Below are 12,759 nucleotides of genomic sequence, written 5' to 3' on the forward strand. Positions count from 1 at the left end.
GAGTGGTTTGCATAAAATTAACTTACTATTTGGTTAACCTCCAATAATTCAAGATTTTCTTTCACCGATGACATCAAGCCAATACGAAGCAGCCAAATGGAGAACTTTGGGAGCGTGTGGCCCCCACTGGAATGGATCTAGTTATGCCTTTTTCCCATCCAACAGGACCAATCAAAATCATTACGTACGCAATTCTAATTCCCGGTTTATTCTTTATTGGTATTTTTTGGACTGCTTCAATTACCTATATTGGCAAAGCAGAATAAAATAAAAGAAAAAGAAAGAAAAAGAAAGAAAAAATCAGAAAAAACACCAACTTCAGATTATTTTGGGTTGTTTTCTGAACGAACAAACCACCACCAACCCAAAGGGAAAAAGGGGAAAATCCACCCTTTCTTTCCTTGATCTGCCCGCTTCCCGTTTTGTACAGAGGCCTCAAAAATCTATATCAGATTATGTATACGGGAGGGAAGGCAGGTTGAATTTGATTTAGTGTATATAAGTTCTGATTTTTTTGTAATTTGTTTTTCTTTTAGATGAAATAATTGAAGTTATCATTAGTATCAAATCAAAACAAAGAAACCCATTTTGTATCTTTTGCTTAGGACGCCAAAAGGCAGTCTTGGAAGATCAAATTTGTTAGCTTTCTTGGAGAAAAATTGAGTTTGTGGGTTTTGTGTGATGGGTTTATTAGTTGATTCGAAAGAGGGTGGTGGAGGAGGAAGCGGAAAACAGGGTTCATGGGGTGGTCTGAATAGTTTGATAAGGAGGAAACAGGTGGACTCGGTTCACGTGAAGTCTGGGGGTCAACAGTTGGCCAAGGAGTTGACTATTCCCCATCTTGTTGCAATTGGTAAACTTTTCCTTCTAAATCATTTTCTGATACATGTGTTTTGTCTTTGCATATGCGTTTGGATAATCTCATATTAAACTGTTCATGTTAATTTGTTTTTGTATTTAAGATGATCAAGTGTTTGTTCCTCGCTATATTCTTGTAATTGGTATTAGATTTTGCTCTCCTGTGTTTATTCCTTTTTCCTCTCAACTTTATCTTCCTGCTCTGTGCCTCGCTTTGAAGTTCAGATTTATGTTATGCTTAAGTTTTTCTTTATTTATGCACCCTTCATCATAAAATTACTCATTTACTACCAATCTCTTGCGTATGATTTTGTTCTTACTAAGTTTTAACGGCATAATTTATATTGATGGCCTATTGTGTATTATGCACATACACCCACTCATGCACTCAAATGTCAGCACCACTTTAAATTTTTGACTTAAATAATGAAACAAGCTACTTCCCTTTATTGGACATCATGGTTTATTTGTCTTTCACAAATAGCTTATTGTTAGTTCTCATATAACTTGATTAGGAGTTGGCTCGACGATCGGAGCAGGAGTCTATATTCTTGTTGGAACAGTGGCTAGGGAGCACTCTGGACCAGCCCTGGCAATTTCCTTTCTAATAGCTGGAATAGCTGCAGCTCTTTCAGCCTTTTGTTATGCTGAGCTTGCAAGTCGCTGCCCTTCTGCTGGGAGCGCCTATCACTATACGTACATATGCATTGGAGAAGGGTAATTTCTCAGTATTCTCTGTCACTAAAGTGTCGTGCATAGCAATTTTAAAAGAAAAGGAAGAGTAAAGTTTAGCATTCTTGTTCAAGAAAAGATTCTTGTACTGACCTATTTACATTGAGACTTTTCATTTGCATCGGTTAGTGATATCAGAACTATCATTGTTTGCAGTGTTGCTTGGTTGGTCGGTTGGGCTTTGATTTTAGAATATACAATTGGTGGTTCAGCTGTTGCTCGTGGCATATCCCCTAATCTGGTACAGTTGATTTACTTTTAAGTATCTAATTTATGTATTATGCAAAACAAGACTTCTTGTAACTTTTCCTTCCGTGAAGCTTGGAGCATATTCTGCTGAGCTGGAACTGGTAGAACTTGCAAATTTATCCTAATTATTTTAGAGTGAACCATATCTCTCTCTCTCTCTCTCTCTCTCTCTCTCTCGCTCTGTTTCTTTTTTGGGGTAGTTTTATCTGGTTTTAAACATCTAACGGCCATAGTATGTACTTTACTTCCTTTATGTATACAAGTATATGGGCAATTCTTCTGAGATACTAGCTCACAATAAAGTGAATGCCATATGTGCTCCTGTCTTGGTTGAAATTTGGGCTAGGATTTTAAATTCCTTGAATTAGAATGACCCCTTCATTGGATAGGAACTTCTGATTCTGCTCCAGTTTATCAGTAAGGGAGAACACTGTAATATTTTTTCTTGTTTTAATTTTGAGTTTATTTCCATGATTCTTCCTGCATGCTTTGACAATTTTCAAGAAATAAGTATGTGGAATATGTCCTTATGTATTTGTTTTTCTTCCTCAAGGCATTACTTTTTGGAGGAGAGGACAGTCTGCCTGCTTTTATAGCCCGGCAATATATTCCTGCGCTCGATATGGTGGTTGACCCCTGTGCAGCAATTTTAGTATTTATTGTCACAGGGCTCTTGTGTGTGGGAATCAAGGAGGTACTTATATATCTTCTTTGTTTTCTTTTTGCGTAGAAATTTTTTTTTCTTAAACTTGCCAAATATATTTGTCCTTTTTTGTGTAATTGAACACTTAATTTCTGCAGAGTACGGTGGCACAAGGCATTGTGACGATAGCAAATGTATGTGCAATGATATTTGTCATAGTGGCTGGTACTTACTTGGGCTTCAAGACTGGCTGGGCTGGATATGAACTTCCTACTGGGTATTTGGCATCCCTATTTGTATATCTACTCTTTTACTTTTTCTAAAGGAAAATTTTCAGTTGTCCTTCCTCTTTATTGATTTAACAGGTACTTTCCCTTTGGGGTGAATGGTATGCTTGCTGGGTCAGCAACTGTCTTTTTTGCATACATTGGTTTTGATACAGTTGCCAGCGCTGCTGAAGAGGTATGCCATCCAAAATGTCATTTTTATAAGTACTGTAGAGATGTTTTAACTCGTGTAGAATTTGAATTATGCCTTCATGTATTTCGAAAGGTGAAGAATCCTCAACGAGATTTGCCACTGGGTATTGGTGCTGCCCTCTCTATTTGCTGTGCGTTATATATGTTGGTTTCAATAGTCATTGTTGGTTTAGTGCCTTATCATGCAATGGATCCTGACACACCCATCTCTACTGCATTTGCTAGTCATGGGATGCAATGGGCTGCGTAAGTGAATAATTTTATGGTGCTTGCAATTTCTTTACATATCTTTGGGTAATTAAGTTAAGCTTTGGGAATTGAAGGTTATTTTCCTGTTTGTGGTTGAAGGTATGTGATAACTGCTGGAGCTGTTACTGCTCTCTGCTCAACATTGATGGGTTCTATTCTGCCTCAGGTATTCTTTGTTGATCTTTTGTCATGTTCCTTTTATCTCTTCCTTTTCAAGAGCTACAAAGTATGGTCTTAGCCCTCTTCTGCTTGTTTATTACAATGAATCTCCTATCACTTGTACCACTGATTAATATATTTTATTTTTCATTATTCTATTTAATTTGATTTTGTTTGATGAAATATTGATGCCTTTCATATTCTTATGCTTAGCCACGAATCCTGATGGCAATGGCTAGAGATGGATTGCTGCCATCATTTTTCTCAGATATTAATAAACGCACTCAAGTTCCTGTGAAGAGTACAATCGCAACTGGGATTGGTGCTGCGGTCTTGGCATTCTTTATGGATGTTTCACAGTTGGCAGGAATGGTAAGTTTCATGGAAAGATCTAGTATTGTTGAGGTGGATAATTTGTTTACTCTTTGCTCTGCTAAAAGGCATACGAGTATTCTTAATTTTAATGCTATAGTTTGTGGTTACCAGACTGTAACTTTATCAAGGGGGTTCCCATTGCATGTGAACTACCCTGGGAGGTTTATTTATTTATTTTTTTCCTACAGTAATATTTCCGACCCTTGAAAATATCCTGAAACAAATTCTGATGTTGTAAAGGAGTTTATATTCTGGATCATGGTAATGACACATGGAACTCAATACCAGATGGAAATACATGTGTTTAACCCTTTTTTATGTTGACACCTACCTTTTCCTGTAGTAGTGAATGTACATCTTTTAATGGAAACAAAATGTGTGATAGACTGACTTGTAGGTCTACTTATGTTGTGCAGGTTAGTGTGGGTACGCTTCTTGCATTCACCATGGTAGCGATATGTGTACTGATACTCAGATATGTCCCACCGGATGAGGTGCCTTTGCCTTCATCTCTTCAGGAGTCCATTGATTCAGTGTCGTCGTGGCAGGGAAGGAATTCTCATGAGATTAGTGAGGAAGATCCTAAGGCTCATGTTGGTTCTTCCAAGGAAAGTACTAAACCTCTACTTGACAAAGTGGATATCTTGGTTGAACTTCCTCTGATTGAAAAGCAATTGCCTTTTGTTAACTGTAAGTTCCTTATGGATATAGTCTCTTATCTCACCTTATTGTTTTCAACCACTGCAATTGTAGAAAGGTCAAACACACACACACATGTAGATAGAGAGAAGTTTGGTTCACAAGGAGACATTCGCAATGAGAATGTCCTGTGCCGTTTGAACACACACACACACACAGATATATATAGAAAAGTTTTCTATGGTACGTTCAACCACAAATGCAGATAACCATTTTTGCACTGCTGATCGATCGGCATGTACAGTACCAGGCAATTGGCAAGGCAAAGAAAGGGTTATCTGCACTTGCAGTTTATCGCATTATTGAAAGTACATTTCCCAACTATAAATCAGGAGCGCACATTCAGGCATGATTCTACACACTCAAAAGGTCTAATTGATAGTCTGACATCATAACAAGTCAGATGGACTGGAAAAAAAATTACTCGATACATATGTATACAGGGGAATACTCTCTTGTCATACTTATGTTTCAGGAAAGAATCAACCTGATAAATAGCGGATATTTCCGGCATTATATTTGTATCAAAACATCTGTTTATGAAGTTGTGCTCTGCTTTCATGTCATCTAGATCATTCTGAAATGCTTTTGCATTGCAGACACAATAAGTGAAGATAACAGGCGAAAGATTGCTGGCTGGACCATAATGTTCACATGTGTTGGGGTGCTTCTCCTGACATATTCAGCTTCAGATTTGGGCCTCCCCGGGTGGGTTGATTTTAGTACTAGGTTTAGTTGTTCTGAGAATGATCTTTTCTGGTTGCATGATTTTAATCATTCATTTTTTAGCGGCAAAAACAAATTCTAGATGAATGTTTAGTTCGCTGATAGTCTGCCTAGATTCTAAAATTGATTGCCGAGATTTGTGGTTTTTAATATTAGTTTATGTTTCATTTTCTACTAGTCATATAGGTTATTTCTATATTCCCCATTGATTAATTCTTCAGAAACATTGTTGCTTTCAATTTCAGCTTTCTTCGCTATACATTATGTGGAGCTGGTGGCATTCTTCTTCTATTAGGTCTGGTTGTGCTCACATTTATAGATCAAGATGAGGCAAGACACAACTTTGGGCACACAGGAGGTAAGCTCACTATTTTATGATACTACAAATTTCATCGAAATTATTTCAAGGGGTGTGATATGTAAATACCCAAATAACAAAAGAAGAAAAAAAAGTATAAAATATTAAAATTAAATGTATGTTATAAAAGAAGTGAGTAAAATAAGTCATGTAAGTTATCCAAAAAGATAATCAATTTCTTGAAATTGGTCCTGATCTATGTTGAGAGTAAAAATTTTGCATATGGTTTTTGAGGCTTGCATCACATTATATAAAATCTCTGGCATCTCAACTCATAGCTATTTGGTTTTGAATTAAATGCTCTAACATTAAAATAGTACCACAGTAGGTTTTACCACGCGACTAGGCCAAGTCCATGAGAGAGGTGACCTAGGTAGATAAGTGAAGATACTCAATAAAAGGACAGGGTTACCAATGATGAGTGGAGCTATGTGAGGAGTGGGCTACTATTGATGTGTGCAACTACCTTAAGAGCTATCATGTGAGTGGTTCAACGAGGTCGACCTTTGGAAGTATGGTGGAAAAATAGAAAAATAGAACATCTTGGCTTAGTATATGAGTTCTTGGGCACCCTTCCCTTGCAAGCCGGTTTTGCAAGGGTAAGTTTCCAATTGGTACATATTAATTGGTAGCCATGAGAAAAAAAAAAATCGTATGTCAGAGCAAACAGGTGTTCTCATAATTGATTCATGTGTTTGGTTGAGTTTGGACAAACATGAGGGAGTGCATCAAGAATATTAAATTTTTATATGAGGTATTTGAAGCCAACTTTTTTTTTTTTGGTTGAAACCAGACTTTTGTGTAGTGAAACATGGTCAACTAATTCCACTGATTGCTTATGCATACTGCAACAAAGGAATACCAAGAAATAGAATACCCAAAAACAAAAAATGCATGTATATAAGATTTCAAAGAATTTACTAACTGGCAGTTCTTTAATGCCAAGATGCAAACAGCTGCCATAGCACATAAATACCAAATAAAGAAAACACAAACCCCTAAATTTCACAAGCCATAGGATAATGCAGTAATGCTTGATGAGCTCATTCCACTGCCTGTTTATGCATACACCAAGGGAGTAAGAATATAAAAAACACAAAAACAATAAAACCACTTTGTAAGTTTGCCAGGAAATCTACCAGTACACCATTTATTCCCTAATAGGATGAATATCTATGTGTGTGTATATATATGCACACACACATATACTGGTTGTAGTTGAAGCGGCTAGCTCTTTTTTTTTTTTTCTTTTTAGAAAAAATAGCCCATGATGGTAGTTATCTAATTTGGTTATGTAGGTTTATTTTACTTATAATTGAAGTGTGATCTCATTTGTAGTGATTGGAATATGAAAACAAATAATAAAGCAACATAATAATGTCTTCATCTCATGTTTAGTTACATTGGATTAAATTGTTAGGTTGCTTTTAACTGTGGAAACTACTATTTGGCTTCTTAAAAACAATGATATCTTGGTTTCCTTTCAGGTTTCATTTGCCCGTTTGTCCCACTGCTACCTATTGTCTGCATTCTCATCAACGTCTATTTACTTATCAATCTTGGGTAACTATCCAATTAAAGAGCCCACTTTATTTTTTCTGTTAACTTGTTGCTTCCCTTCCTGACAGCTTTTCACTATTAAGAGAAAAGCCTACATACTGGAAAGGGTTCCGCTATCTATGCGCATATAATTACCTTGTCGTTTTCCTCCCACTTTTCCATCTTATTTTGTTCTGGAGGGGGATTATATTATTTGGATAAAAAAAGAAGGCTATGGTTTATTTTCAGTCAAGCAGTTTTGTGGAAGACTATGATGCAAGTTTCAATTTAAAAACAGCTAAAACAGTCCTGTTTTATAATTTAGTTTTAGTCTGAAACTTCATTATTGTTTTGCAACAACACAGAGCTTCGGTTAATTCCTGCAACTTGGAAAGAAAACTATTTATGACCATGACAGGGGAAAAAGTTGTCAATTGCAACTGGAGCTTCTATGATTTTTCCTGAATGCTCTGTTATCTAATCTGTCAGTCTGTAAATACTGTTTCCTTTGATCCCTAATACAATGCATTTATTGTTTCGTTTTTAGAGCGGACACCTGGGCTCGCGTTACCATATGGCTGTTAGTAGGAGTGGTTATTTATGTATTCTATGGCCGAACACACAGCTCTTTGGAGGATGCGATTTATGTGCCAGCAGCCCATGCAGATGAAATCTTTCGCAGCTCGGAAAATTATGTGTCCTAAGTCTTCACAAGGAATGCTTTTATTAAAAGTCAATGGGTCTTTTTTCATCTGGTTATCGTGAAGTTTCCTTTTGTTTGTGTAATTTCTGGTCCGATCAATTATTTATTGTTTGTAATCTTATTGTGGCAGAGGACGGAAATCAGTCCATTGTATAATATCGTGTTATTGGTTACTGCTGCTTTATTGTTTGTAATCTTATTGTAGCAAAGGATGGAAATCAGTCCATTCATGTAAATAAGTTACAATTAATGAAAGTTTCCACTTTCCTTTCTTAGGACAGTGGCATGGAAACCTTCCCTCTTATCGTTCATTGGAAATTTTACTGCTGTAACAGTTATGAAGCTTCGCCGGCTGGCATTGGCCTGAAGGCTGAAGGCTGAAGGCTGAGTAGCCGAATTTGATAAAAATGCCAATTTGCATTTTGGCTCGAATTTGGAACATTCAAGCTGAGTCGAATCAGATGGAAGCCTGGCCTGGCCGGGCATACTTGTGGTGTGCCAAGCATGGCAACAATAACTGCCCATTATGAATCAAATCAGCCACTCGGAAATGCAGAACTCCATATGTATTGTAAGTTGAAGCTAATAAACTCTTAAGATCCACTCAAGCCGATGGTAATGCCAGAAAGTGATAATAGCTCAGAAGACCATAATCCAAACCTATTATGCCTGAGTAGAGAAACCAATTGACATCCGTAAAAAATTCTTTGCAACCACTTAAAAACCTGAACTGGTCATGTCGTAAATTTTGGCAATGCTGAACCTAGGAGTGAGAACGAGTTAAATCTAATGAATTCTCTACAAGGTACTCAGCCCAGGGATGGTCATGTATCCCACATTACAATCTCAAGTTTCCACTCATCTCCATGACCAATATTTACACCCTTCAATAGAAAAGGGCAACCACACTTCTTTGTACCATGGGCCTTGCAACGCTTTTTCTTCCGAATTCGTATCTGCATCGGAATTCATTGCTTGGCACGGGTAACCTGAATCTACATCAAGACTGCTTAGTACAATAGTATCCACCTCTACCACAACAAAAATTAATTCTAGCTCGTTTCAATCTATTTTGTCCAAAGCATCAGACCTCTTAATCACAACTCCGACACCACAACTCCGTCCTTGTGCACGAGTCCAATTGATCAACTCGTTTCGACTCTTGAACACATGCAAACAAGGCATGGTTTTAATCAATCAACATAGACCAGAACACTTCTATATTACACCCACAAAGCAAAAGTTGTGTTACCTCATCATGTTATATTCCTATTTAGATCGGTGCACTAGATATTAAGTTATATTATGTTTGATAAGAGTTTAAATTAGGTTATACCTTGAGACCCAAAACCTTGTGAAATAAGGAAAGTTTTAAAGCCAATTAAAGGGGTCCTATTTATTTCCTTTTGCATGAACCATTGTTTGATGGGGTTAGAATGTTAGTCAAGTCGGGCCTTGGTGATGAGTAGAGACGACTAAACCTGGCCCTATATAAGCTTAAGACCATGCTATCATCAGACACATTCTCTAAACCTAATCTTATCATAAAGAGACAGCTGAAACAGTTTCTGAGAGATAGCAGAAGTCTTGAGCCCTTTGTGTCTTTTGCTAGAGTTATTACTGGTGCAATTGAATGAGTTTAGAGATCGTGTACTCAAGGAAGATGGCGCCAAGTATTTCTTCTATGTATTTCAGGTTGTGTGAAAGATCATGGACATTATATAGAAATCTAATAGTTGGTATCAGAGCCAGGTTACTACACACATTGAAATCATTTTTAAAACATGCCTATTGCGTTTTCTTTTCGTTGATGCCATGACTGTTTTGGATATGTTTAAAGTTTTTGATGACAGATTAAACTTGTTTTCTAAATACTACGAATATTAAAAAAAATCTGGAAAAGCATGTTTCAATTGATTTTTCATATCTTCAAAACTTTAAACCCATTTTTGACCTACTAGATGACCTTAAAACCCTAAACATGGCCTTATATCATAGCAAAGCAATGAGTTCTATTAGTTACACCATTCCCTATTCAGAAAGAGATAATAGGTCAAAAATGGACACCAAAAATCCCTAAAATACTATTCACGGCAATATTAGGGTTTTCTCTTAGATTGTGCTTTGTTTGGTAATTTTCTGTGCTAGATAGGAACTGAATTTTGTTATGAGAATCAACAAATTTTTCATAACAAAACCAAACCTAAATACTCAAACCCTAAAGAAATAACCAAAATTGCATCATACCTAAATTACTTGATAAGTATCTTCATCAAATAGAATCTATCATGTAATCTGTTTATGATGGCACAAAATAATACATAATTTGTTTGTAAGTTATAAGTAATCTCTTGCACAAAGGTGTGATACTTAATTAAGGAAACTTGCATCTATTACTTGTTAGTTTTGTGGATTAAAGTTAAACTGAAAAACTGTTTTCTCTTAACAAATTAAGAATATGTTTCTTGGAAGTACTTATACTTTCTTTTGCAAATCCTTACAGCATTGAACACTTTCTCAATCAATTTCTCACAAATTGAAACACTCATTGAAGTTATTCTTAGAATGAATGAGATTAATTATTATTGAAACACTCATTGAAGTTATTCTCAGAATGAATGAGATTAATTATTATCTCACTCATGATTGTATTTAATTCAAGCTAGCTATTTCGTTTATGTATTTTGTAGAAGGGCTCCAAAAGCTTAGGAAGAAGGAGAAGCATCTGGTGTGTAATAGGTGCCACTTGTGTCAAGTTATCACGAATGAGATTCTAGTAAAGAATATAAAGGAGCCAAGAAAGCATGAAGTTAAAGTGTTTGTGGGGAATGGAAAGCAAGTAGATGTGGAGGCCATTGGAGTAGTTAACCTAAAGTGGGATTCATGATTTATTTTAGAGTTGGATGATGTAGTTTTAGTACCCTCAATGAAGAGAATTTAATTTCTATTTCAAGATTATCAAGACTTGGTTTTGTTTTTGAATTCAATAAAGATGGCTTCACATTATCTCAAAATTCCAATTTTCTTGCTATTGGTTTTCTCTCAAATGGATTATATTGTCTCAACTACAATAAAGATTGTGAAGTTTTAATGGCTGAATCTAATGAGAAAAGGATTAGAAGTGAGAGAACATCCACTAGATTATGGCATAGATGTTTAGGGCACATTTCAAAAGAAAGAATGAAAATTCTTGTTAAAGAACAAGTCTTGCTGCCACTGACCTTCAGTATTGATCAGATTTGTATTGAATGTGTAAAGGAAAACTCACTAAGACTAAACAAAGAGGTGCAACCCTCAGTAGTGATGTTTTAGAGATCATCCACATATACATTTATGGACCATTCCCTCATCAAACAATTGGTGGAAATAGATATTTCAACACTTTAATAGACGACCATTCTCATTTTGATTATCTATACCTCATCGCAGAAGAGTCTCAAGCTTTTGAGATGTTCAAAATTTATCAAACTGAAGTTGAAAGGCAACTTGAGAAAAAATCAAAATTATGAGGTCAAACAAAAGGGTTGAATATTATAGACATTTTGATGAAGGAGGAAGACGCGTTGGACCATTTTGCAAGGTATCAACAGGATAATGGCATAGTTGCTTAGTACACAACACCAAGAACTCTACAACATAATGGTGTGGTTGAGAGAAGAAATTGAACCTTGAAGGGCATGGTTCGTAGCACGATTTCTAAAACTGATTTGCCTAAGCATCTTTGGGGAGAGGCGATCAAATAGCAAACTATATACTTAATAGAGTGCCTAGTAAGTCCGTGCCTAAGACACCATTCGAAATTTGGACTACTAGAAAGCCTAGCCTGCCACATCTTCATGTATGGGGTTGCAAGTATGAAGCTAGAATCTACAACCCTCAAGAGAAGAAGTTTGGTCCTAAAATGATTAGCTACCGTTTTATTGGTTATCCTACAAGGTCAAAGGGTTTTAGATTTTACTGTCTAAATTATGGAACACAAATTGTTAAGATTGGCTGTGCAAAGTGTAACATCCCACATCGACCAACAAAGAGGGGGTGATGTGCTTTATATGTACATGCCCACCTCCATCTAGTACGAGGCTTTTTGTGAGCTCATTGTCTTCGGAGTCATGGGAACTCTGAAGTTAAGCAAGTTGGGGCTAGAGCAATCCTAGGATGGGTGACCCACTGGGAAGTTGCTCGTGAGTTCCTAGAGACAAAACTGTGAGGGTTGGGAGGCCCAAAGCGGACAATATTGTACTATGGTGGAGCCGATCCTGGGATGTGACACAAAGTTCATAGTGTTTGTGCAAATAATCTCGCTGGAGAATATTCGCTTCGTGATTCTTTAACCTTCAATCTTCCTTCTCTCTCTTCCTCGATTTCTGTAGAAAAGACCGGAGTAAATAGACCACACCCGGAGGGTGTTGGCCAAGGGCCCTCCGATGCCTAAGTTAGTTCAATTGAATCTAGGTGAAACAATAGCTAATATATGGAGAGAGGAGAGATGTGTGGCCGACGGCGGCGATGGCTAGGGAGAGAGAGACGGAGAGTTTTCTCCGGTTTTCGAAAAAGGTTTAGATGTACCTTGATTGATGAATGAAGCCATCTATTTATAGAAGCCTCAGAGGCTAGGGTTTCGTAGAGAATAAAATTCTTATTGGGAAGAAGTTTATTCTTTACCCAAATTCGTAGAGATTGAGTTTATTAGGGATTTGATTGGGATCCAAATCTCCTAATTTGATGATGATTATATCTCTTTATTAGGATAATATCTAAATTAATGATATTATCTTATTAAATAAAGACAATATCCTATCATTAGGATATTATTTCAATTAATTAATTGGCCAAATAAATTGGTTCAATTAATTAATTTAAGGGATATTCTTATTTTCCACTTGGCGTGCTATGATTGGGGACGAAAATATTTTTTCCCACACATAGAGCATGAGGAGAATGCCACTCGGAATGAAGATTTTATTTTCAAAGAAGAAGGTGGTGTAGCTTT

The 12,759-nt window shown here is 36.5% G+C and overlaps 1 protein-coding gene across 1 annotated transcript; it reads left to right on the forward strand.

The window, feature by feature from the left end:
- LOC18769724 (cationic amino acid transporter 2, vacuolar) lies at positions 228–8,070 on the forward strand. Its single transcript, XM_020568092.1, has 15 exons — positions 228–477; positions 695–853; positions 1,374–1,575; positions 1,747–1,831; positions 2,393–2,533; positions 2,641–2,759; positions 2,848–2,944; positions 3,035–3,207; positions 3,310–3,376; positions 3,583–3,741; positions 4,161–4,434; positions 5,043–5,151; positions 5,415–5,527; positions 7,015–7,090; positions 7,614–8,070. Exons 1-15 carry the CDS (start codon positions 456–458, stop codon positions 7,768–7,770), a joined length of 1,953 nt encoding a protein of 650 aa, XP_020423681.1. The 5' UTR covers positions 228–455; the 3' UTR covers positions 7,771–8,070.

Source organism: Prunus persica, chromosome G7, assembly GCF_000346465.2.
Source record: "Prunus persica cultivar Lovell chromosome G7, Prunus_persica_NCBIv2, whole genome shotgun sequence".
NCBI classification, from domain to species: Eukaryota; Viridiplantae; Streptophyta; class Magnoliopsida; order Rosales; family Rosaceae; genus Prunus; species Prunus persica.